The sequence below is a fragment of the Sceloporus undulatus genome, chromosome 6 (assembly GCF_019175285.1).
Source record: "Sceloporus undulatus isolate JIND9_A2432 ecotype Alabama chromosome 6, SceUnd_v1.1, whole genome shotgun sequence".
Taxonomy (NCBI): domain Eukaryota; kingdom Metazoa; phylum Chordata; class Lepidosauria; order Squamata; family Phrynosomatidae; genus Sceloporus; species Sceloporus undulatus.
The window spans coordinates 17,927,426-17,954,469 of record NC_056527.1 but is presented as its reverse complement, the minus strand read 5'-3'; the positions used below and the strand labels follow the sequence as shown (position 1 = coordinate 17,954,469).

The window sequence follows — 27,044 nt, the reverse complement described above, 5'->3', positions numbered from 1 at the left end:
ATAGATTAACATGGGAATCACTCCTCCTCACCCAGAGTCACACAGTATATATATATATATACCCACTCTCTTTCATGCCAGCATTCTCTGAAGATGCCAGCCACAGATGCAGGTGAAACATCAGGAATAAACTCTTCTAGAACATGGCCATATAGCCCGAAAAACCCACAAATAACTATGGATGCCAGCCATGAAAGCCTTCGACTTCACAAACTAAAACAAAACTAGCAAAGAGAGAGAGAAAAGAGACAAATTATTCAAGAGAGCAGAAAATGGCAGTTTCACTCTCCTCTCACTTTCCTCCTTTATCCTCAGTTTGCTTCACTTGCTGCAAACTGAGTTCAAATTGCAAAAATAGTTTGGACTCAATTAATTCAGCAGAGGAGAGAGGAATGGATGGAATATTGCCTTTCCCAGTAGAGTCAGGCTAAAGCAAACTGCTGCACATTTCCCTAACTTGGGTGCTCTTCCTTATTAATAACTTTTGCCATCTTGACCAGATTCTGATGTTACTTGGGAACGTATTTCCCAGTTTTAATCTGTAAAAGGGAATCAAGTAGTTATTCCAGTAAACAGAAATGTCATTCCAGGAAAGTAACCATTCCAGGATACAGCATAGCTGGTGCGGGAAATAGTTAATAAATCTTTCCCCCTTACCCTCTGTGAGACAGGTAAGAAAACTCTTGCTCATTTCAGGCTATGCTGAATTTCTTTGCTGCATTTTGTTGGCAGCAATTTCCATGCCCCATTCTGTACCTTTGGTTTGGTTTGAGTAAAAATGCATGCTCTGACCTTGCATCTTCATCCATGTGTTTACAATAAAACTTTTTATGGGGAAGGGAGAGTGGTTGCACTCCACATTACATAAACAGCAAAGTGTGGCAATCTCCTGAAATGAAAACTTGACATTGATTCTCCTCGAAAAGAACAAGTTTAATCTCGTTGCCTGCTCATCTAACAGGAAGCCAATACTCATACTGTTTCAGTGCATTCGCAGGGGGAAAGGTGGCACTGCAGAGATGAATATCAAACTGGGAGAATGGTAAATAAAAGAGCAATAAAGGACAAGTAGCGAGCACTGCATTTAAATTTTCTAACCGGCCTCAATTGGAAAAAAAAATAGTAAAAAGAAAAGGGGGGGAACCCTAGGAAATGTGGGTTATAACTGGGGTTTCATTATGAGGTTAAGAGTTATTCCACCCGCAATTAAATTTTCCTTCCATCCCTCTATTTCCAGCATTGCAGAAACTTAGAACTTCATCTGAATGTTTGGAACTGCACTGTAGACATTCTAAGAAAAGGGGCAGGCAAAGTGACCAAGGGAATGTAAACACAGCAGATATCAGAGTTCTAGGAACAATTCTGAATGACTCACGCTTTGCAATGCTAGAAATTTGGGGACTGAAGGAACATTTCATGGGAAGGCAGAATTCTTATTATGGGATAATGTCCTCATTTTGCCCCACTCTCCAACTGCTACATGCCTGGATTATAAAAATGTGGCAGAGGTTCTGGTGTAGCACAAATATAAATAAATGAGGGCCTGTGTTGTGTAGTGATTTGAACATTGGACTATGACTCTGGTGAACAGAGTTTGAATCGCTGCTCAGCCATGGAAATCCACCGGGTGGCCTTGGGCAAGTCACACTCTCTCAGCCTCAGAGGAAGGTACTGGCAAACCCCCTCTGAACAAACCTGGCCAAGAAAACCTCATAATAGGTTCACCTTAGGGTCACCATAAGTCAGAAATGACTTGAAGGCACACAACAATACAAATGAGATGAATTGATATTGTTGTTTTCTTTAATCATAGGATATAGAAGCTAGCTCCCTGGGCATTACCTTTCCAGAAAGCATACCGTTTAATACACGTTTTGTTGAAAACCCATAAAAGTTCTCAGGATGTCTAACTAGAGGTATGCTGTTGTAACCGTATGAGTTATTGCTTTGGCCTACTGGGTGGAGAAACCTTTGAAAAGGGCTGTTAAAGCTGGAGAAGAGGAGCTCTGCTTGCCAATTCTTGTCCCCTTGAATTAGGTAATATGATTTTAGTGTTTGGAGTCAGGAGGAATGGATGAGTAAATTCTCTATAGGGAGTTATTATCTGTTTGAATCTATTTTGTATTGTCATTTAGGGAGTTTTTTAGGTTTCATCAGTAACTGCTGAGATGCAAGATTTCTGCAAGCAAATCCTGCACTAGTGTTTTGTGGTGAGCAAGCTACTTTGGGGGACCATCTGTGTGCTGTTTTGGTACAGAATAGGTTGTACTGTTACTCTTAAATGTAAAATTTGATTTAAATTTGCAAACTTTTCAAACCATTGTAGTGGATTTGCAGTGTTTGTTCATAATTAGTCCCCTAGAATCCAGAAAGTGGCACGCTGTCATCATAGATGTTTTTCTTCTGGGGGGCGGTAGGTCTAGGGTTTGATTTTTAACTCTATTGTAATTGATGTATTTTATTGTTGTAACCCGCCTGGATTCTTCGTGATTGGGCGGGCTATAAATAAATTATTATTATTATTATTATTATTATTATTATTATTATTATTATATATTAAAGTAGGTGCATGCTGTACAATATACTCTGGGCCTTCCCACACTTGAAAATTCACACACACACACACACACACACACCCCTCTCAACATTATTTTATACTTCACTCAATGGTCTTTGGTTTCTTATGTGTAGTCTATAGTTTCACCCATAAGAATTTGCCTTTTACTGTTCTGGACCATTGGTCCATCTAGTCTAGGTTTTGTTGACACTGACCTGTAGTGGTTTTCAAAATATGAACTTTTCCATCCCTTCCTGGAAAAGCCAAGGACTACAAATGGTACTGTCTGTGTGCTTAGTACGTGCTCTGCTACTATGCTACAGTCTTCCCACATAAATCCGTGGTGGGCAAGTATGGTACTCCAGTTGTTTTTACAACTGTAATTAATAATAATAATAATAATAATAATAATAATAATAATAATAATAATAATAATAATAATAATAGGATTTATTTATATACTGCCCAATCACTGGGAATCCGAGTGGTTTACAACAGGGGATAATAGATGGTTCCCTGCCCTCAGGCTTACAATCTAAAAGACAGGACACAAAAGGAGAAGGGAATGGTGAGGGGAGAGGGGATCAGGTCCAGCATTCTTCTCTCCCTCTGAGGCCTGGACCAAGGCAGATGGACCGGAGGGAGGGCTCTTCTTCTTCCAGGCAGGCCTGTTGGAGCTAGCCTGCCTCCCTCTCCCTCAAGATGGTGGATGAAGAGAGGGCTTGTCTTAGGAATTACACTTACACAGCATAGTCACTGCTAGGAAATAATGGGAACTTTAATTAAAAAACATGAGGTGGACTCCCATGGGCCTAGCCTAAATGAATCCATGTCTTAGAGAGTTAATGAAGCCAATGTTATGTGAAAGATGGGATTTGCTTTGCTGTTATGCCAACCTCTTAAAACAGGTGGGCAGCTGTCAGAGGTTAGTGAGTGATGTTACTTCCCTAGGAGTTCTTGGAAGGCTACAAATCCCTGGAGCATCCCCCATATCCTGGCTTCAGGGTGGGATATGGAGTTGAGACGGCCATAGTCGCCTTAGTTGATGATCTCTATCTGGGCATCGACAGGGGAAGTGTGACCCTATTGGTGCTCTTGGACATCTCAGCGGCCTTCAGTACCATAGACCATGATATCCTTCTGGAACGCCTGAGGGAGTTAGGTATTGGGGGCACTGCGCTCCAGTGGCTCCACTTCTACCTCTTGAGCAGATTCCAGATGGTGAGGCTGGGGGACAGTTGCTCTTCTAGGAGAGAGCTGACATCTGGCATCCCTCAAGGTGCCATTCTATCCCCCATGTTGTTTAACATTACATGAAGCCACTATCCAGTGCAGTGTTAGCAGTATGCTGATGACACCCAAATCTATGTCTCCAACTGTTGCAGTGACTAAGGATGGCATCTCTCCTCTGGATGCCTGCCTTGGGTCGGTAATGGACTGGATGAGGGGAAACAAACTCAAGTTGAATCCAGAGAAAACAGAGGTACTTGCAATAGGTACCCCAAGTCCTGGGACGGAATTTTGTCAACCAGTCCTGGACAGGGTCACACTTCCCTTAAAGGACAAAGTTCGCAGTTGGGGAGTACTCCTGGACCCATCTTTACAGTTATCATCCCATATGGATATGATGGCCAGGAATGCATGGTTCCAACTTCAGTTGATACGCCAGCTGCGTCTCTACCTGGACCAAAAGGACCTTGAAGCAGTGGTACACACACTGGTAATCTCTTGTTTAGATTTCTGTAATGCACTCTACATGGGGCTACCTATGTACCATGTTTGGAAGCTTCAAATGGTGTACAACGCAGCAGCCAATTGGGCACTGGAACATCTAGATCAGACCACATAACACCAGTATTAAAATCTCTTCACTGGCTACTGATTAGCTTCCGGGCGCAGTACAAAATGTTGGTTATTACCTTTAAAGCCCTACATGGCTTGGGACTGAATTACTGGAAGGAACGCCTCTCCCTACACAATCCGCGCCGCACTCTCAGAACAACCAGGAAGAACTTATTAGAGTATGTAAACACCAGGTTAACAACAACTTCCCACAGAGCATTCACTGCCATAGCTCCTAAATTATGGAATGGCTTGCCGGAGGAGATCCGTCTCATTACCACATTAGATGCCTTTAAGAAGTCATTTAAGACAGATTTCTTCCAGCAGGCCTATCCACCCAGTCTGCTATAAGAGAATTAGAAATACCCCACCTCTGTTTGTAAAGATATGTATTTTAAATGGTGATTTAGTCTATGTATTGTATTGATAGCGGTTTTATTGCTTTATTGAGTGTATTTTATATGAAATTGTATTTTTATCTTGTAATGTTGTTTCTATTGCAATCATAAAATTACAACAATACAAATTACTACAGATGAAATATAAATAAAAATTATTATTATTATTATTATTATTATTATTAAAAATAATTGTTTAAACCCCTCCCCCTCCTGGTCTCTTGTGGGTGTTTGAGTCCCTTTGGGCCCTTTTAGATCCAGGAGAGACCTTTAAAAAAACTAGAGATAGTGGCTGGAAAACATTTCTTCTATACCCTCCAACATTTCACAAATTATAATCAGGATTCAAGGGGCCAAACAACATCAGAGCGTGGTCAAGATCTAAAAAGCTATGAGGAAGAAGCTGGAGCAATTTACAATTCTGGGAAGGACAAAATTCTGCCCTCTCCTGCCCTCTTCTCAGCTCCACTGGCTGAGTTGAATACAATCTGGTTTTGCACTTTACAATCGCTTAGCAGCAATTCAAGAAACCTGAGGACAAAGGGGCAAAGCGGGAGAAGGAAAGTGAAACCAGGACATTTTAACATCAGCTGCAAATGTGCACCAACAGGGGATTAACTGGGACTGTCCTTGCCAAATCAGGACAATTGGAGTCTATGTTCTTGTTCATCTCCTGTTTTAAAAAATGACCTCTCTCCTGAGCCTTAAAGGGCCCACAGAGGCACAAAAACATGGCCAATATGCTTCCATGCCCTCCAGACATGTTTGAGGCATTTGCTGTTTGGTTTTCAAAATCATTTTTGACTCCTGAGGGACACACTTTGACCAATTCTGTTTTAAAACATGGCAATGAGTTAGTATTCCAGCAGCAGCTGTGCAAAATACAGAACACATTTTTAAGCAAATCGAGGCAATGCAAGATTTTTCTCTAAGCTACTTCATTTCTGGGTGCCTCTCGAGAATGTATTACTTTACACTTCTTTGTAGCACAGAGAAAGACGACAAGAGTGCCCAATAATGTTCTCAGATTATTTAAATGCTTTTTAAAAAATACTGTCAGGGCTCATCAGTATCTTATTTAAGATGACAGGAATGAAAGACAGTACATTCCTTACTGCCAGCAATTTTGGTCAGCAGGGACAAAGAAATCCAGTCAGTTGAGCAGCAGATGCGGCCCAAAGGAAAATGGCATATTATGTTTATATTCTTTTTATGAGTCCAAGTGCCATATAATCCTTCAAAGAGTCAAGGTGAATCTTTCCCACTTTATCTTCATAACACCTCTAATAGGATGGGTTACAAAAGAGTTACCAGTCTAAAGTCACCCATAGAGTTTAATGACTCAGTGATGAGTATGTAAAGAATACTAACAATGGTGCTGTATAGACGGGCCCTATTGGGCGTCATTGTTATGTGCGAGGGGTGGCGCTTCCTGATGTGCCTTGCCCCTTGCACGTAACGAGGGCATAAAAATGGCGGTGCCCTATACACATGGGCGCCGCCATTTTGACATGATGGACACCTAGCGTCCGCACATCTCGGCACCTTCATGACGCCGCAAGTGCGCCATTGGCGTCGCAGAAAGAAGCTGCTTTTTGCGGCTTCTTTTTGTTGTGCGAGGGAGCTGTGCGGTTTGTCTGCTGCAGCTCCCTCGCACAACAAACGAGGGCGGTCTGTATCCCGCCAATCTTTTTTGTCTTTGAAAAAAGAGTGCCTAGAGACAGTGGCTGTATAGTGAGGTATTCCATCTGGTTTGTTAAGAGAACAATGGTGCCTTACCCAACTAAAAATCCCAGGATTCTGTAGGATAGAGTTGTGGCAGTAAATGGTGTCAAACAGCTTTAATTCTGCAGTATGGATACATCCCAAATATTCTCTTCCCTTTAGCAAAAAAGCAGTTCTTTATCTTCATAACCCTTTCCCAAAAACTGTTGCATACTTGCAGCTTGCCTTGTGAAACCGTTCTTCAAGGAAATTCATACTATTTAAACTGCTTTATTTTTTTCCCACCAGAGTTTATGGCCAGGTTCTGGATGACAAGTTCATGGCGACTTTGTATCAGGTTTCCTTCATAGCTTAAACCTGGACATTTACACCACCAGTCCATTAAAACTGGTACTTAAAAGTACTACTGTAGAATTGGCAGGGAAACAATGATGCATATTTGCAGTTGCTAAAAGTTACTCTAGTAGCCCAGTCCTTTGGATTCCCTGCAAAGTATCTGAAGGGAAAGAATACTTTGATACTCAAACCCTTGTACAACTACTGTATGTTAAATTTTGACTTGTCTGACATTAGAAACTGTTTTTTTTAAAATTGAGACTGTTAGCAAGAAACATGGCCTTATTCAAAATTTATTTTCATGAAATATAACTGTCCATACTTTTTTTGGAAGTAAAACCATTTGAGTTCAACAATGCATATTCTTAGGTAGCTTTGTATAAAATTGCAGTGTCCATCCACCCCCGATATTTATAGTCAAAATCCTCTTGGTGACTTGCACTAGTAAAAAGGGGATATTTTCTCAATTGTACAGAGAAATCCAGTATCACCTTGTGCAACATTTTATGCTCAACCACACCATCCCAGACACAGCTCTGTCTCGCCAACCTTAAACAGACACTAATGAGTTGCAGGGGTATGCAAGGGAAACTCCCTTGTGCCATCACCTGGCTGGCCACCTTCATCCTCCCTGACCTCCATGGCGCCAATCTGGGGGGGAAAAACCACTGATGGGGTGTTACTATCAGTTCCAAATAGGATTTCAGCTTCTGTTCATACATAAGCATGAGACTGTATTAGTATCCTGCCAGGGCAGAATCACTTTTCTGAGACTAATACACCTTTCCTTAACAAGATTGGCAGGATATAAGGACAGCACACAGATAAATTGTAAATGGATATACTGAAACTGAGGCGTGGTATAGACCGCCCCTTCAGGTGCGGCCTGCACCTGCCCCTTTTCTCACTGGGTTGGGAGCAGGGCAACCTCACCGGCAGCCTAGAGGCCCCAATCCAGCACTTTTCAGGAAAAAGCTGCTTCTCCATGGTCCCAAAAAGGAATGTCGTTGAGGCTTCATGTCCCAGGACACCCCGACAGGTGCAGCCATGGGAGAAAGTCCCATGGCTTCGTTCCCGCGGCTGTCTGGTTGCTGCGCGGGAATGAAGCTTGTGGTGCCGCAACAAAAAGAGCAGCTCCTTTCTTGCGGCGCCGCAATCAGGAAGTGGTGCCATCATGACGCCACTTCCTGTGTCATGTTTGGGTGCTCAGTGGTGGCACCAGTGTCATGGCAACCCGTGTGGATGGGAGACCACCATGATGCCATTGCCTCCACAGAGTAAGGTTAGGGAGCGTGCAGATGGTGCGCGCTACCTAACCCTAGTATCACCATTTTGCCCGTCTATATCGGGCCATGAATCAGATTGATTGATTTTGTCCTAAAGAAAGGGTTTGCGTGTTCAATGTTTACAGCTGGTCTCCATTTTATTTTGGAGACAGAAAAATTGATATCACATTATTTTAATAGGACTGAGTAGGAGATATTAAAGACAATCTTGGCTAAAACATCTCCAAGGCTCTTTCAGTCAGTAAACATAAAACCTTTGTTCAAGGTGATATGTGTGTTGTGTGCCTTCAAGTTGCTTGTGACTTATGGCTTGTGACTTATGACTCTAAGGTAAACTTATCATGGGGTTTTCTTGGCAAGATTTGTACAGAGGAGGTTTGTCACTGCCTTCCTCTGAGGCTGAGAGTATGTGACCTGTCCAAGGTCACCCAGTGGGTTTCATGTCCCATTACACTAATCGCTACAGTAAATGGCTACTAGTTCTCACATGCACAGCCAAGCTCACAGTAACATTTTTGCATATAGCTGTGGACTCACAGAGACAATTCTTTGATTTTCCTTCTTAAATTGCAATTGAGGCATCCTTCAGAAAACAAACAAGCACCAGGAACTGATGGGCATCTTCTTTTGGCCATTCCTACCTTATGACAGAATTCAGATCATAGTTCGATTATCTGTATCACATTCAGGTAACCAATTATTTTAACGCCAGGCAAAATTATGGAAAAAGAGCCTAAATTATTTTCCCAGAAAATCAGAACTCTCTTGTTAAAGACTCGCCTGTCTTGAACAATGTAACCAAGCAGGATCAGCTGTTTGAACAGAACTACAGAATCTACTTCCATGTTCACCTAAATGCAGTTGGGCAAAATGCACCTTGCTTCTGAATTAAAATTCAAAGGCCTTGGCTGTGGATGTGCTAAGGGGACAGTAAAATTTTTTAGAAGTACTCCTTCACAGAATCTTTACTTTTGAATCAAAGTCAAGCCACACAATATATTCCATTTCTTTTATTTATTTGACAAGCAGCGGTATCATCATCTTTTTACATTTTAATGTAGATACAATTATTATGTTATCTGGCATATTACAATATTTAGTCTGTTTTAACATTTGTCTTTTAAGATACATTAAAAAACATCAACTGCAAACGTGGGGGGGATGGAGGGGGTGAAGGGGGAAGCATGGTATCCAACCAAAATTTCCACATGTCAGCAAGACTTCATTCACTCTCTCTTAGTAAAGTTTCAAGAAATGTCATGACATGGGCTTGGAATATCTATAGGCTTTTTTTTCATTGACGCTCATGACGTGGCACTGGTGATGTTGTAAACAGCAGAAAAAACAGGGGCTGCCAAGTGACCAATTATGGAGGCACAACAGGCCTGCTTTTTTCCCCCACAGGACACACCAAGCAGTGACAGCAATGATCTCCGTACAACCAGATCTGCAGGGTATTAACCTCACGCTACATAGCTGTACTCATCCGCTGAGGCCTGGCTCCGTTCAATATACTGTTTGTCAATCAGAACTTCAATACATTTCTTAATCATGCTGATACTTGGGTTAAACCTAGCTCTTGATTGGCTAATTACCTGTGCAAGAGAGGAAGACACACACTTTATGTAACCATCATATAGTTAAAATGACCTGCAACAATCTCAACTTAGTCAAACAGTACAATATGTATATCACCATTAAAAGAAAGCATACTTCATTTTCTCTGACCTGGGGGCCAGTTCACACAGTATTTTTTAAACTGTGCATGAACAGGCCTGAGCTCTCCTAAGACCTTCAAAGCTGACATGAAGGGATGCTAATTACTTCCAGGGAAATGTACTTTAGGTTCATGAAAATGGTTACCCATTACTTTGGTGAAACCCTTCCCATGTGTTTCTTCATGATCCAAAGCCTACATCTCCTTTACTGTAGATGCACTACAACATCTTTATGTTGTCTGGTTTGCAGCTACCAGAGTGCCTACTATGGCATTTTGAATAAGATGTTAGGCATTTAAAACTCAATTCTATATTCAGAACTCCAACGTATGCAAAAAATGAAGGGATACTAATCCAGGCAAATTATCTATAGGTTTAAGCAATATATTTTACAATCTGAATATTACCCATGAGCAAGCCTGCCATGCCAAAGCACATACATTCTTACCTCCTGAATAAGAGCATTGTGTCGCAGCAGTTTCCGTGCTTTCATGATACGGACTATAGCAGCTTGAAGGTACATTTTCCTATCTTCATCTACAGCACTTCTGGTCTGCTCCATCTCCTGCAACATATGAACAAGCAACAACAGCTAAGAGGGCAATGCAGTGGTCTCAGGCTGGTGTGTAGAGGACTGGCTTACTGAGGTGATTTTTTTTTTAACCAATGGGAATGAAACGTTTTTCACATGAACTAGATGCTTTCCTGAATTGCAATGTACAGCACTGAAGTGACACAATCCTCAGTATTTTAGAACTATCTAAAAATAGGCTTTCTATGTACATTAAGAGGCAATAGAAAATTATGCTATTTCTGAGTAAAAATGCTTGAAATGATACTGCGATATAATTTTAAAGGTGACTCTCCATGAACTTCATGAGGTTTACTTCCTATTATAGTAAGCATACTTAGCACTGCACTGCCAGAAATGGTTTTGGGATCAGTGGAGTAACAAGAACAATGTGATAAAGTTTAGCTCATTATGAAATGGAGATTTAGGAGGCATTAGTTTTTTTTAGCTTATCTAGATATTTGTTATGACATATGATTGAAAGGAATTACATTCCAAGGGCAAACGTTGTACTTTTGAAGCTGTAATTATTAACATGTTGAAACCACTAACTGCTAGCTAATACCGGACTGATAAGACTTAGACCCATACTGGAAAGTGGGAAGCCTTTTCTGCTACCAGGTTATTGCAGGTTTCTAGAAGCCATATTATAAATTATTATGTCTGTGTTCATTTAACAGGTAACATCATATACCAAGCAATTCATTGCTTGCTACCATCGAATACTCAAATTAAAATGACTTATTTCAAATGGAAAATGAATTGCCTGAAGATTAATTAGATCTTTTGTAAAACAGTATGTTGAGCAATGCCATCATTTTTACTATTTTTTACTCCAGATACTGGCTACTGTGATAGCACTAGATAGTATGCCATGTTGTAAGTGTCTAGTAGTGCAGTATTTCTTGGGACACAGTGATAAATTTGTTCATGACAGTAATAACGTGGGAAGTTTCACTCAGATTTTGAAACATTAATAATTCAGAGCATCCAGAATAGAACTGAACAAGTACCATGAACTGTAGGATTATAAAAATGAAATCTCTACAGAAAAACAACACACATTTCTTTGTAAGGAAAAACAGTGCTAAACAGAATTTATGGTGTGTGAAAGTAGCATACACTGAGCAAAAATGAAAAAGGAAATTAAGAAGATAAATGAGATTACACATCAAAAACAATGGCCTGAATCCTGTTGCTACTCCCCAACTACAATAAACCCATTCAGTAAACATAGAAATAAATCACCCTGATTTAATAGGTCTACTCCAGCTCACATTAACAGGATTTGGGGCTAGGATCTGCAAAGTTAAACACATTCATTGGAAGGTAAGCCTCAGTGAACCCAAGGGGCCTTCTTTCTGAGTCCATATGCCTAGGGTCTTATAGATGAATGAAGAAAAAAAATTCAGGTTCTGTCAGAGAATTTCTGTCAGAGTAGTGAAACTAAATAATTTGATAAGACTCAATAAACTGAAAAAGTATCAAGCAGAAATGTGTCAGAAAATGGTATAACTTTTTTTTTAAAAAAAACGAAAGGGTAATTTTTCTGGATATAGTACTTCTGGTTTATTCCTCTAACAAAGTCCCTGTCTTCCCAACACCAAAACCTTTTCATTGGTTTTTAGAATCTATTTTAGTTTTATACCCTTTATGGCACTTCAAGCGAGGTCATATGAAAGATGTTAACAATACTTGCCTGTGGTGTATCTTTTTGCATTGATGTTGTGATTTTAAATTTTGTTCGTTTACTGCTGAAGTTCATATTTAATGAAAAAGTAGATTCTGCCTCAATGTCTTCCTGCAATGAAAAAGGCATGTGTTATTTAGACTCATTCGGACACATATATTCATATGCACATGGGTGGCAAACATATTAACAGTTCATCTATTTCCCAAGAATGGCTTGCCTGGAAAAAAGTAACATATGGCTCACATCTCCTCTGTTAAAATGCAAACATATTACCACTTGTTCAAGTTGGTAGATTTGAAATATTTACCTTTCCTATGGAGCAGCAACATGGAGCCCAAGGCATATATTTAATATACATCATTGGTTTTAAAATGAGTCTAGTGTACTGTTGTCTTACCATGAACACAAACTCTCCTCCAAACTGTTAGAAATAGTAACTCTAATGTTACTGGAAAATATTTAGGGCAAACATTCTTGTATCAATCATGTCCTATTTGAATTTCACATGAATATTTCCAGGAAAAGTATATTTTTAAAGTTAAAATAAAATTGCCCATGGAAGAAATGCATCTTTGCATGTCAGCCTATGGGACAGATGTAGTTTTAAGGACTTGCTTACATTGCAAAATGAAAAGATACAGTTAAGAACTGCTTAAGCATCTGGTTACTGAACTTCCAAGGCTAGGAGTGCACTAGCCGATTTGTGCTTTGGGAAAGCCTCCCTGCTGACTAGGGAAGCTCAGATCTCTCTTGCAAGGAAGCTAGACAAAGTTAATGTTAAAAACAGGAAAGCAAACAAACAATCACCTCCCCCGCCCCAATCCCAGTTCCAAACTGTGGCTAGTAGCCAAAGCACTGAAAGGTGCTCACAGGGGTTCCTGACTTTCTTCCCCATTTTTAACAGCGGATCTCCATGTTTTATTGAGGAACTGTTTTTGGGGAAAAAACAACCCACTGCATTTTTCATCAAGAGCATCCCAAACCTACAAGATGTGGCCAATATTCTATGCAGGCTCTGAAAAATAATTATCAGATGGCTTTGAAAAAAGGCTCTGCCAAAATATTCTGTTCTGATAAAAACCCATAAAAAGATTACAAATGCAAACGAGACAAGCAAAGATACTCCAGCAAGAAGAGATTCAGTGTTCCCTTCTGTGACATACCTTGTCTGAGTCATGGTTGATCATTTTGACATCAAGTAATGACTTGATTGTTTTTGTCAGTTCCTTCTCATTCATCTGAGTACTGTCTTGAAGATCTTTGTAACTGACAGTTTCGCTATTGTTAAAGGCAAGCAGCACTGCCATTTGGTAGGTAGTCACCATGGCTACATACGGTTTGCACAGATAATTCATTTTGACCTCACCTGCAAATTAGTAACACATTTTACACATTATTTTAACAAGCAGCTTACAATAGTACAAATAAAACATGACATTGCTTCTTCTGTTTCATTTGAGGGCAGACATGAAGCAGCCCAAATACTGGCTTTCATTTCTGGCCTTTTAGGATAATAATAATAATAATAATAATAATAATAATAATAATAATAATAATAATAATATGTTTTATTTGTATACCGCTTTTCCTATGATCAAAGCGGTTTACAGCATACATATGCATATACAACAAAGCAAGTAACAAAAAAACAAAAACAAACAAAAAAAAAACTCTGCTTCTCTCCCCTCAAGATGGAGGTCGGGGGAGGGCTCTTCTTCTTGGCAGGCAGAGGCCTGTTGTTTCTTGCCTGCTTCTCTCCCCTCAAGATGTTATTATCACATTTTACTTACATTAACAATCTAAGATATGCAGATGACATGAATTTAAAACATAAAGGTTTCTTCTCTACATAACAAAATTTGAAAGGCCATAATAGGTTTCAATAAGCAAAACTTGTTAGCATGATTTAAAATGAGTATTGTATAAAAAGTTTCAGAAGGTGGAAAAGGCACATTCAGTTTACCTGTGCAGAGGTAATGTAACCAGGTAAGCTTCCTCCCACTGAAATGTTGACTGTAAAACAATTCAAACTGTAAAACAAAAATAATTCTTTAGGTCAAAGATTTTAAGAGATCAAGTCTTCAGCCAAATATCTCAAAGCAAGGAATTCTGGCTAACCCAGAACAACATGCAAAAATATAATGAACATTAATTTCTATATACAAATTGAGTCTCCCTTGTCCAAAATGTTAGGGATCAGAAGTGGTTTGGATTTCTGAGGTTTTTGTATTTTTGTTTTTTGGAATATTTATATATTCTTAATGAGATATCTTAGAGAGGTGCCTGAACATGAAATTCATTTATGTTTCATATACACTTTATATACATATCCTGAGTGTAATTTTATACACAATATTTTTAATAATTTTGTGCATGAAACAAAGTTTGCGTACACCAAACCATCAGAAAGCAGAGGGGTCACTATCGCAGCATCCCATGTGGAAAATTTTGGATTTAAGAATATTTTAGATTTTGGAATTCTGCATAAGAGAGGCTCAGCTTGCATTAGAAATGTAACATATGTGTGGAAATTCATTATTCACAGGCTAGACAAGATCCAAATACAAGTAAAGTGCAATATTTATTAAGGACAGAAGAAGGTGTTCTGAGGCCATAGGATTTTTCAGTTTGTTCCCTGGCACTCAAGAGGTGAACAGGGCTAGTCTCTCAAATTGGACGATGTGGCCTCGGGTGCACCCTATCTTCTGCTTTTAGGTACATTCCAGTTTCTTTAGCGCTAAAAGCATTCTGCTAAGACTGTTTTTTCAAAATGGTGTGTGCCGTGGGTTTGGAAATTTGCAAGCGAAACCTCCCAGGGTGCTATTGTTCCAAAGATTCAGATCCCACCCTAAAAAAGATCAACACTGGAGAAATACTGGAGCAAGAGATGCCAGATGTCCGTGTTCAGAAATCAGGAACCAACCATATTGCAAACATATGTTGGATAATGGCACGCATCAAAGAATTTAAAAAGAAAATCATCCTGTGCCCTATAGGTTATAGCAAAATCTTTGATTTTGTAGATCATAAAAAGCTATAGGCCACTCTTAAAGAAATGGGCGTGCTACAATATCTGATTGTCCTGATGTGTAACCTGTACTAATTACAAGAAGTTATCATCAGAACAGAATATGGAAGAATGGAATGGTTTCCAATTGCCAAGGGGGCCATGCAAGGTTATGTTTCATCATGCTATCTGTTTAACTTGTATGCTGAATGTATAATATGTAAAAGAGGATTCAATTTGGAGGAAGGAGGTGTGAAAACTGGAGAAAGGAACATTAACAATCTAAGATATGCAGATGACATGAAACTACTAGCCGAAAATAGCAAAGACTTGGAACAATTACTGAAGAAAGACAAGGAAGCAAGTGCAAATGCAGGTCTACAGTTCAATATCAAGAAAGCAAGCAAACAAAAATGACTACAGATGATTTACATAATTTTGAAGTAGACAGATGGGCAGACCCAATCAAGGAAGCCATGACCCTGAGTGGCTTGGAGCTCTCTCATTCATAGGGTCACCACACCACACATTGAATTCAGTTTGACAGCAGTTAACAACAAACAGTCTTTTACAGAGTGGTTTGAGCATTTGACCATGACTCTGGAAACCAGGGTCTGAATCCCTGCTTGGATATGGAAACTCATTGGGTGCCCTTGGACACGTTACTCTCTCTTAGCCCCAGAAGAAGGCAAAGGCAAACCCCCTCTGAACAAATCCTGCCAATAAAACACTGATAGGTTTCCTTTAGTGTTGCTATAAGTTGGAAACATCTTGGAAGGCACAGAACAACAGCGTAATATTTTAATCCAAAGATATAGCCATGTTAGTCTGTAGAATCAGTATGTAGAAAGATTTTGTAGCCAACTTCTTTCTTTCAGGTAGTCTTTTAACAAATTTCAATGTTTTTAACATCATAAATTGTCTGTCTTTAAATACCTTTTAAATGTATATTTTTACTGAAGTTTGTATAAATGTTTTTAAAATCTGCTTTTAAAATATGTTGTAAGCCATCTTGACTCCTATTACTGGGAGAAAGGCAGAATATAAATGGACAAAACAACAACAACCTTATATTCAAACTCTGAAATCAAAGTTCAAAGAACCTGTTCTTAAATGTTAAAGTGACTGACAAGTGACTATGGTTCTCAATTATATGCACACTGGTAACCCTGATTGTTTCCTGGTGTCTCCTCTTGAACTTACCAAAAAGGTCACTAGAGGAGCTAGCAAATAAATTGTGTTGTTGCTATTTAGTGGTCCCATAGCACTAAGACATAACTTCAAAAGTTGCTAGCTTTTCAGTCACAAGAGATTATAGGTGAATGGCCTTTACAATATTGCATTATTATAAGGAAGAGTCATTACAGAGTTGATAGAAAGATATGCCATCCCAGTTCATTCTTTTTCCGCTTATCTAATACCAATTAAATATATATCAGGATCTTAGGAAACCACTATTATCTATAACTGAAGAGTCACATACCATTCTATTATTTATGATTTTCTAATTTTTAACAGAACATGGGTTATAACTGGGTCAATTGGATAGATCTTATTACCTGTATTATATAGCGGTTCACTAATTATGCAATATTTAAATACATTTACTGTATGAATGTCTAGTGTTTGATCCCAGTAAGTGCATAGAGATAAAAAATGTGTTTCACATTAAGATATATTTATCACTCATTAATTAGGTTAATGACTCATTAAATAAAATTGATACCTACAGTCGAAATTACTGAAACATCATAAAAAAACTAGGTCTAATTTAATTCTCAATCCTCAGGGTTGGAATTTATTGGGGCCATCTCCCAATGCTACCACAAGATTTGAAAGGAAAAAAAGCTTAGCAGACTTTCAGTTTCAGAGTCTCCTTTTTTCCTTTGAAGCCTGTCAGAAATGAGCTCAGAAAAAAGGGCAAATTCTATCTAAATTCTAAGTACATTAGTTAATTTTCACTGATCAAATAAATTAGAAAGCAGGATTTAGAAAGCAAATCACTGATTAAAATGACATTTTAAATTGCACCATGTTAAGCCCTTATTAAGGCTTTTGCTAACATTTCAATTTTACAAATTCTGCAGGAAAGGCTGATGTCAACTAACAATTTGCTCATCAGTCCCTCATTACCCTTCATTATGTGTCTTCACTTACCCCCAGGGGAGTACACAAAAACTTAAGACACATTCCTTTAAATTATCAAAGAATGCTCTAGAGTGTCCAGTTGTATAATGCTGGGCACATGTGGATTGCACACTGCTTCACAGGAAGATTTAACAAAGACAATCAACATCTGGAGCAAGATTCATTCAGATTTTTTACAGCTAAAGTTGTTAATTTATATCATTACTTGCACATTTAGGCTGCAATCTATGAGTAAGCCACATTGCACTCTGCCTTATATCCCATGGTATTACTCTATGAGCACAGATGTTTTGACAGCTTGCATCCATGTGCAGGTGTCAAATTCAATATTTTGATTCAGCTTGAGCAAGGTATTGAACACCTCATTATTAACACTGCAGGAAGATAGCTGTTGCTTGTACCAATTTATTCTGGTAGCAATCATGTGTGACTGCTAATCAAGCATCACCAACTCTTGTCATTTTTCCACTAGTACAAAACTGAATATAACCCAAGATATAGGACAGTGTGGGCTTCAGGATTCGAATCTTGGCTCAGCCATGGAAGCCCACTGGGGAACCTTGGGCAAGTCACACTCCCTCATCCTCAGAGGATGGCAAAATGGGAACCCCCCCCCCAACGACGCTTGCCAAGAAAACCCCATGATAGGTGTGTCCTAGGATCTCCATAATGACTTGAAGGCACACAACAACAAGAAATAGGATAGAGCTATTACACACACACATATATAGGCAAACAGCTGTTCCTCAAATAACTTTCTAAAGCATATCCAAAGACTGTGCAATATAATTCAGTGAAACTTATACAACTAATGTATCCTCCTACAACCCAGACCTCCTTCCATGAGAGTGAAGAACACATTCTACATCAAGATTTCATTCACAGCTTTAAATCACAATCATCCCTGGTGTGAGTCATGTCATGGTTTCTTTATGTACAGCTTCTATACAGCTTGCTCTCCTCCCTGCCTCCCTCATCTCTTCTGTATTTTACTGTCATTATATACCAGGAAACTGGAAAAGCATCCAGTTTACTTTCCCTATCTCCATTCCAGTAACTGAGATTCAGTTAAATAGTCAAGGTAGCAATTACTAAAAAACCTATTTTGACAACTGGAGCAAGAGATGTTTATTTATTTATTTTTTAAGTAAAGAATAGAAAGATGCTACTGTCTAGGAGAAAAATGCAAGATTGAAGAACTGGTAAAAGCTGCCTTCTCCAATCTAGATCTTTTCTCCACTCCAAATAGGAGCTGACTTTTCCTGTTCCTATTTGTGGTGGAAGCTGGCTGGACTGGGGCTGCGTGTCTGTTTGCTGCAGCCCCAATCCAGCCTTAACTGCAGTGGCTCCAAACTGCCCCACTGGGGCCATTTGTTTCACCCCTCAATTACATATGAGTCCACTGTTTTCCATACCCCAGGAAAGTTTTAGAAGAATACCATACTCATACCATATATTCCTTAACATGCATAGAACTAGTAGAGTGCATTGTGTGAAGGCACACAAACTCAACAAGGTTGCCATGATTTATACATAATGAAGATGGCCTCTGTTGTAAGACTGATTTAGTTTTTCAAGCCCAGACTTAATACCACTTGTTATTAATCTGCAAGAAATCTCCTACTAACCTACCATCTGTACACTTTTTTCCAGTTCCTGAGGAATTGCAAATGTAGATGAAGGAGCCTGAGTCAAAGGCCATGCACCAGCCTGAAAATATAGCACAATAAATATTTTTTTAAATATACAAACTAGATTTACAAAGAAATATAAAGCATCTGTCATTTCTAAAAAAAAATATCCAAAGCTATGATAGGTAAGATGAATCAGAATGAATACTATTAATATCAGTTTCACTTGAAATAAGGGAACAAAAATGGAAAGCCAGGAAGTTCCAGAAAACCTATTTGAAAAACCCTAAGTCTTTTTTACCCACATAGCAGCATATGTGGTGGTGAAAGAAGGAAACTCCTGCTTTCCTGTTGTCCAAGCCAGCTGTTAAAAAAATGTATCTTACTCTGCTGCAGAATGACAATTTATCCACATCTAATATAAGAATGAAGACTGGGATGAACCAGAAATAATACCCAGAACCAATCAGAACAAGATATTTTGCTGCCTGAGAAAGAAGACAAAATGGCAGCACCCCAACCCCCAAAGAAGCTGGTCAAATTGATCCCGGAATCTTACTTTGGTACAACATCCTTCACTACACCTGACACCATGCTAACAAATGGGGTACCACGAAAGTCATGTGATGCATGTACAATTCTTTCTCATGACAACTTGCTTCTCTCTATTGCTCACCATGTGCTCCTGATGCAGCCAAACACTAGCTACCTTACTCTGCTTAACAAGGGAAACAGTGCAAGTTGACACATGTATCTTCTACATCATCCCACATCTCACCCATTACTGTTAACTTCTGTCTGTGGATTTTTGAGAGTTAAAAATCCTAATCACTCTGCTGTCTTTCCTGGAGTTGACTGAAATCTTGAGTTCTTGGTTTGAGAAAGAATTCACACACACACACATATATATTAATATGGGTTGCTCTGCTGGGCAGACTGGTATTATGGAGATGCACTATTTTACAATATCTTTTCCTTCATCTATTCTACCTGCTTTTCTGCTGAGGTTCCTCAGTTTGAGGGAAGTGTACAGCAACCACTGGGAAAAGCATTGAGTTATAGAAGCTGCTTTAAGCCCTGAATATGTACAGCCCCTATGAATGGCAATACAGTGGTACCTCGGGATACGAAATACCCAGGTTACGAAATTTTCGGGATACGAAAAAATCCCATAGGGAATCATTGTTCCGGGTTACGAATGTTTTTTCGGGTTACGAAAAAACTTTTGGTGCTTTTTTCGGCTTTTTCGCACGGAATCGCGGCTTTTCCCCATTAGCGCCTATGGCAATTCGGCTTACGAAGGCTTTTCGGGTTACGAAAGCGGCCGCGGAACGAATTAATTTCGTAACCCGAGGCACCACTGTATATAGGTTCAATTCTAGTGTGCCTTAATATGTTCCTGAAGAATTACAGGTTGCAGGCAACAATACAGAACACCAACTAAGTGTCCAAACCAGTCTCTCCACATGATGAGTTGTACCTCTGCATTGTGTATCTCTTTTGTGGAACTCTGTTAGTATGATTTAGCATTCAGTGCCTGAAGAAAGCAGGGGTCATCTCAGAATATACATACAGATATGCTTGCTTGGAAAGAGGAATTATTATTATTATTATTATTATTATTATTATTATTATTATTATTAATAATAATAATAAAGAGGAATTACTAAAATTTGTGACATCATCAAGTAGACCAAGGTACTATCGAAATGGGAAGGACCAGCCTATTTAAGGGAAATCTTAAGTTTTTGGAAATGTAAAAATCTTATGTGGGAGGGAACTAAAGGAGAAAAACAAACTGGGATGTATTGTTGCAGATCCCACTTGCACTATCACCATTACACATATGGAATAAACTCTACATAAACCTAGACATACCTGAAGAACATATATCTGAAAACTAATTCCCAAATCTACGACAGTGTCTTGATTTTTTATGAAGTTGTTGAACTTGTTGTTAAGGTCAGCACTCACACTCATGTCTGTATACATTCGATGCAACTTGCTAGTAAACTCATAACCACAGGCTTGCTGGAAAACACAACCAAACATATTAGATTTGTAGGCAAAGCACACAACTGTAAATATTAGTAAGTGAACAGCCTCTCCCGCATCTTACAGGAATACACTGGTATGGAGGTATGTGTCTCATCAGATGCTGCAGGACTGTAATTCCCGTTGTCTGGAGAGCCGCATGCTCCCCATTTTTGTCAATATAGTAACAAATTGAAACAATTTTTTCACCTAGTTTTTAAAGGCTTTTACAATGTTGCTCCAGCATGGGCTGAGGAGCAGTGATATGATTGCTGCCATTATATTTCTTTACAAGTGTTACTTTTCTTATAGCGGCTATGCTCACACCCTTTATAGTACTATGGGAAATTTTCAGAACTGTTCCAGCCATGAGGGATAAGAGTGGGCAGAGCAGAAGAAATGGTGTCATTCAACTACAGTGGTGCCACAGGTATTCAATAAGTATCCATGAAAGCCAAACATACAATGACTGCAGTGACACAATCTATGCAGTTGTGAGCTAGTTTAGAGTTCTCCCAGATACTAGCTGATATGTCTTGAAACCAGCAGAACAACTTAACCAGACATTATGAGTTGACATGAGACAGATATGTGTATTGCAGGCAGTGAAAGCTCCACTTTGTATTGTCTGAGGAACTCTCTCTATGCAGCCTTAGAATGGCAAGGGCTGGAACTTCCTAGCTTACATGATCTTGGCACCATCTGCTGGCTCTTTTTTACAATGACAATTTTTAGCCAGCTAATTCTGAGCACAGTTGTAAATAGGGGACAATCCACTAAAATGTCTCAGTAGATTGTCATTACAGTAAGATCCCTATATTCTTGGGACTAGTATCTGTGGTTTCATTTATGCACCTCTGAAAAAAATATGACCTCTCTAGGCATTTTCTAGGTCCTTCAGCATGATTCTATGGTATGCCACTGTTGGAAATTATTAATTTCAGCAGGGTTTGCTATTATCCACAGTTTTACATCTGCACAGTAAAGCTGAGAATGTATTCACGATCGATATGTGGATCATACATATAGTCTGAACAATTAGCAGCTGCCCTGCCAACTTAGGTAGGAATGAAAGCATGTCTAGGGAAGTTCCTTGAGAATCAATTTATTGACAGTTTACATTAGTGTAGAGTTGATTTTTCTGAACTGTTAAACTTGTAATTACCTTCAGTTTGTTAATCATAGCTTCTTCAGAGTCCATGGACATGGACAAACCATGTATAAGCCGTTTTGCCAACATTCTGGCATAGAACTGTATTAAAGAAAAGCAAGAGTTCAGGTTTCTTTGTATTTCATACACAGAATATCCAAGAACAGGGAGGAAACACATAAATTAACTAACATAAATAGTTTTTAATGGTGATTTACCTTTTGGAAAACATCTTTATCATCGATGTACTTGAAAACGGTAATGAAGCTAGTAAGTTTGTCTTCAACTTCATTTTCTGTCATGCCTTTTGCTGATTTTTTTAGCAAGTTGTCACAATACTTGGCCAGCTCAAGTGAAAAAAAAAGTTAAGCTAAATTAGGAGTGAGGAAAGTGTTCATCTGCCTTTGCATCCAAAGCCACCCCAAGAGCCACTAGTTTCAGTGGGTCTACTTCAATGTTGGATTTCAGTCAGAGCACATTTCCACTTTTATTAACCTATGTAAGTTCCTTCCAATTTAAGCCATAACAAAAACATTTGTAAATTTCACTGCTTTAATAAGATACAGTAATTTGAAATGCCTTTAGGGCTTAACATTATCAGAAAAGATTTCATGCTTATATATGAGCACATAAACAAATATGAGATGCTTACCAGCTCAGGAGCTTTACAGATAGACTTTGGTTCCCTATAGTTCACTACTGATGTCAAAGCCTATTTAAGAACACAAGGAAAACAATTTTTACACAGGCATGCTGACACCACAGCATAATATAGTCATATATTAGCCATACATTTCAGTTAATTCCAAACTCCTTTCCAGTAAAGACGTGTAGGCTCTATCATTTGAAACCAGATCCAAGCAAAAGTTTCAGAATGACCGATCTGTTTCTTCTCCTTCCTCTCATAATTGCTAAAGCTACATATCTAGCAATACACTAAAAACTGCATAGATATAAAAGGGATATTTCTCTATCAATCAGGTTAACAAAAAACCAACTACAGTGGGCATTGAATAAATCAGTTGCAAAGGTATGCCTTGCTTCTTGATCAAATGTCCTGACTATTGTACTTTTAAGAAAAATTCACAAGACAATATTGAGAGCTTGAAAGCTGTTGTTAGTAGTGAAGCACAAAGGAAGAAATTTTAACCATTTTGCTTGTTGCTTGTAAAGCATATCTTGCATTTTAAATTTGTCAATATCCTGAATAAGTTTTTAAGAAACCATTTCCTTTTAGAAATCATTGGGTTGTGTCAAGGATGTGTCTGGCAGAATTCTTTCACCATGAAGGCTGAATTGAGATTGAGATAAATTCTTGGGGAGGGGAGGTCACATTCCATGGAGGGAAGGAGCAAAAGTGACAGAGCGGTATCAGAAATACTAGTATGTATATCTTAAAGTTCTTACAACCAATAATTAAGCCTTAGGAAAGACATTTCAATCTTTTTTAGAAAATAAAATATAAAAGCTGAAAATCACGAAATTACAGTATCATGAGAGGTGGGGCTCAACTGTCTGGCCAGAATGGAATACCAAGGGAAACAGATTTGCTCCAGGAGCATATGTTCCCTGTCACTAATTTATATTTTGTACTAAGAAGCAGAATAGGAAAGAATTGCTCTTTGGAAAGAGGAATGAACATATACTGGCTTTGTGGTAATAGACAACAATTTTAAATATGCAGCAACAACATATGACAATCTCCTGCTCTTCTGAATGAGAGTAAAATGTTCAAAAATTCTCTTATCAGAAAACAGTATCATGAAACACAAAATTTTTAGTACAAAATTCTTTCAACTTTGGAACAGTAGGGGGAAAAAATTAAACATCTCATCAATAACTGCACCTGCAATCTGCCCAATTTTTCTCTGTTTATAAGGTTCTTGCAACTGTTTGTTTGAAGGAATAGAAACCTATGCATGGACTTCTCCATGTGACTATTCGGTGCAGCCCTTTAGATCATGACTTCCATGCTATCTAGGGGATCACCTCTAGTACAAGAGGTTCTTGTAGCATCTTGACATGAATAAGTGAACTATTTCTATCTTTTTAAAAAATAAAACCCATGCTATCAGTTTAGTTTGCAATAGCCTGAAATTTATTCTAAAGCGAATCGAAGATATAAGGTCATCCCCTTTCCACAACTACTTAAATGATCAAAGTACAATTAAAGTGACTGAAAATAATTTAAGATTCAAAACACATTGCAGAAATAATCCAGTTTGAGACCACTTAAACTGCCCTGGCTCAATACTAGGGAATTCTGGGAATTGTAGTTCTGTGAGGTGGTTAGTCTTCTCTGTCAGACAGCTCTGGTGCCCCCAACAAACTACAGTTCCCAGAGCAGTTAAAGCAGTCTCAAACTGGATTATTTCTGCAGTGTGTTTTGGACTGAGTCACGGTAAGCAAAGCCAGAGTTATAGTTGGACATGATTTGACGATCATTTAAAAAGGGGAAACCGTTATCTTTTTAAGCAAAGACAAATTCACTATTGCTATTTAGTACTCAATGTATTCTTGAAAGCTTAAATGAATTTTAGGAGACTAAGGACCGGAATAGCCCAGCATAAAAAGCTGGCTTCCAGCTGGCTTGAGGGCATGGTGTACACACGACGCACAGCCCCAAGATGCCCGGAAGCCGGCTTCATGCCACTCAGCTGCCCACACATGGGGCTAGTTTCCAGGAGCTCCAGCAGCATGGTGTTTAGATGCCACACGCCACCAGAGCACCTTAAAGCTGACTTCTGGCTGTGGCAGTGCTGAAAAGACAGTTTTTTGCCAGTGCAAAAAGGAGCGACTATTTGCCACTTCTTTTTCAGTCACCAAAAAGGCAGACTAGGGACACAGCATGTGGTTGCTGCAGCCCCAATCCAGCTTTGTCAGGGGCGATCTGTTTCGCCACTTAATCATGATTAATTTAAGCTTCAATTTAAGATCAGTAAATGAACCCTAAGCATGACAATTCTTGATCTAATCTATGCTGTTTATAATTTAGTAAATATAAGAATTGCACTGGAAATACCTTGTCAAGAGCACTCATAAAACGCTGATCACCATTCAAAACAGTGTTGATGAGCTGAACAAATTTACCATGTACTTCCAACACTGACTCCACAAACTGAGTGGGCATCTGAGAACAGAATCACAGATTTTAAAAGGCAACAAGAGAATAATGCTAGAAACAGACAGTTTACTAAATAGTTTTTAGCTAAGTAATTTTTCCAGAAAGAAAGCTTGAAGAGTTAAGCAGAAACTAAACAGTGGAAGTGTGGAAAAGGATAACGTCAAGGGAGCATTTGTTACACAACTGCATCAGAAAAATTCATCCATTTTATTCAATTTATACTTACCATAAGAAAAATCAGCATGTACTGATCACATGAAACAATATGTTGATCACTACAGTCTTTCAAGAACAGAGGTGCAAGGCATATCTATACAGGTTTATTGTTTTATTTGGGGTGGGGTGGGGATGGCCATCACTAGTCTCCCACATAAAGTGAAAAAACAAACACTTTTTAAAACCTGACAGACCACCTCTCTAGGAATGTCTGGGTGCTCCAGTACAACTCTATGGCCAACATCCAGCAGATACTGACCATATAAATGCACTGGAGGACCTACAAATGCCTAGAGCAGGGGTAGGCAACCTTTTTGAGCCGGGGCCTGGGTTGCTGTCCCTCAGACAACTGGGGGGGCCGAGGCCAAAAAATAAATAATTAAATAATTTTTAAAAAATCAAATAAATAAATAAACCGGGACAAATGTAGGACACAATTTTCAAATGGAGGACACTTTTTTATATAAAAATGGAGGACATGCAAAAAAATTTGCTGATTTTTAAAAAAATGTTAAGATAAATGCATGTTTCTGAGGCTTCTATAGACAATTTCCCCACCATGCCCCTCGCGTGAGAGGCCAAAGGCCCCGGTGGCAATGGGCGGCAGGACCGGGCTGGGGCCAGTCCCAAGGCCTCGCGGGCCGGATGCGGCCCGCGGGTTGCCTACCCCTGGCCTAGAGAATTGTTTTCTCTAGGAATTTCTAGGAACTCCAGCATGGGTCTATGGTCAACATCCAGCAAAGTTGTACTGGAGGACCTAGAGATTCCAAGAGAGAACATATTAATCAAATTTACGAATAATCAAATCCACAAAAGTCAAAGTTACAAATGTGGAGAGGAAATTGTATTACCAATTCCCAGGATTCAAGCTTAAAGTAGTATGGAACACCACCATGTAGACATTGTATATGCAAAATCTAATAATGTAGTCTACAATAACACTGCCTGAAGACAGTGAGATCTGCAGTTCACCAAAGCGTGTCAGCCAACTGGTGAAAGCTGTATTAAAGGACTATTGGACTATAAGTGATTTAAGTCTGTTGTAAAACACTCAGCCACTATTGTATTCAAATCCAGTCAAAAGCATAACAAAGTCACAACTGTGCCAATAAAAATGTACAAATCACTTCTCTGGTAGATATAGTTAATGAACTCTGAAAACTTTATGGAAATATCAAAACAAGTTCCAAGAAAGTCTCTAAATTTTGAACGATCAAAAAAATAATGTCCTTTCCTTTCCCATTGCAAACTTACATTTTCCTGAGAAAGATTGCTGGTTGCTCTAAGGCCCTCATCATGGATATGGTTTTGTAGTTCCTGAATCATATGAGGTAAACCACTTGGCACAGCATGAAGCAATGTGTACATATTTGCCATATCTGCAAAAAAGGGGGGAAGATTTAAGCTTTCAGGATACAATAAATAAATAAATAAATTTCAGATATTAATATTAGAACAACATAATGATTTTGAAGACAGCTAAAATATCCTAGGATACTAAGAAATGAACAGAATACATAGGCTGCATCTGTAAGCCAGAGATTCTGGCTTACTAAACCACAATGTATGTCCTGCATATTACTGCATGTAGCTTTTTTGGTTCTCCTA

At 38.9% G+C, this 27,044-nt stretch overlaps 1 protein-coding gene across 2 annotated transcripts in view; it reads right to left on the bottom strand.

The window, feature by feature from the left end:
- Window positions 1-9,143: 9,143 nt before the first annotated feature.
- The window catches only part of CUL2 (cullin 2), a 49,871-nt gene continuing 31,970 nt past the window's right edge, over window positions 9,144-27,044 (bottom strand). For both annotated transcript variants that reach the window (XM_042474179.1, XM_042474178.1), the window contains exons 10-21: window positions 26,691-26,815; window positions 25,119-25,226; window positions 22,749-22,808; window positions 22,315-22,443; window positions 22,112-22,198; window positions 20,791-20,943; window positions 18,914-18,991; window positions 14,090-14,156; window positions 13,290-13,492; window positions 12,133-12,234; window positions 10,311-10,427; window positions 9,144-9,739 (exon numbers count right to left, since the gene is read on the bottom strand). In XM_042474179.1, the coding sequence (XP_042330113.1) occupies window positions 9,608-9,739; window positions 10,311-10,427; window positions 12,133-12,234; window positions 13,290-13,492; window positions 14,090-14,156; window positions 18,914-18,991; window positions 20,791-20,943; window positions 22,112-22,198; window positions 22,315-22,443; window positions 22,749-22,808; window positions 25,119-25,226; window positions 26,691-26,815 (1,361 nt within the window). In that variant the 3' untranslated portion in view covers window positions 9,144-9,607. The remainder of the gene's footprint in view (window positions 9,740-10,310; window positions 10,428-12,132; window positions 12,235-13,289; window positions 13,493-14,089; window positions 14,157-18,913; window positions 18,992-20,790; window positions 20,944-22,111; window positions 22,199-22,314; window positions 22,444-22,748; window positions 22,809-25,118; window positions 25,227-26,690; window positions 26,816-27,044) is intronic.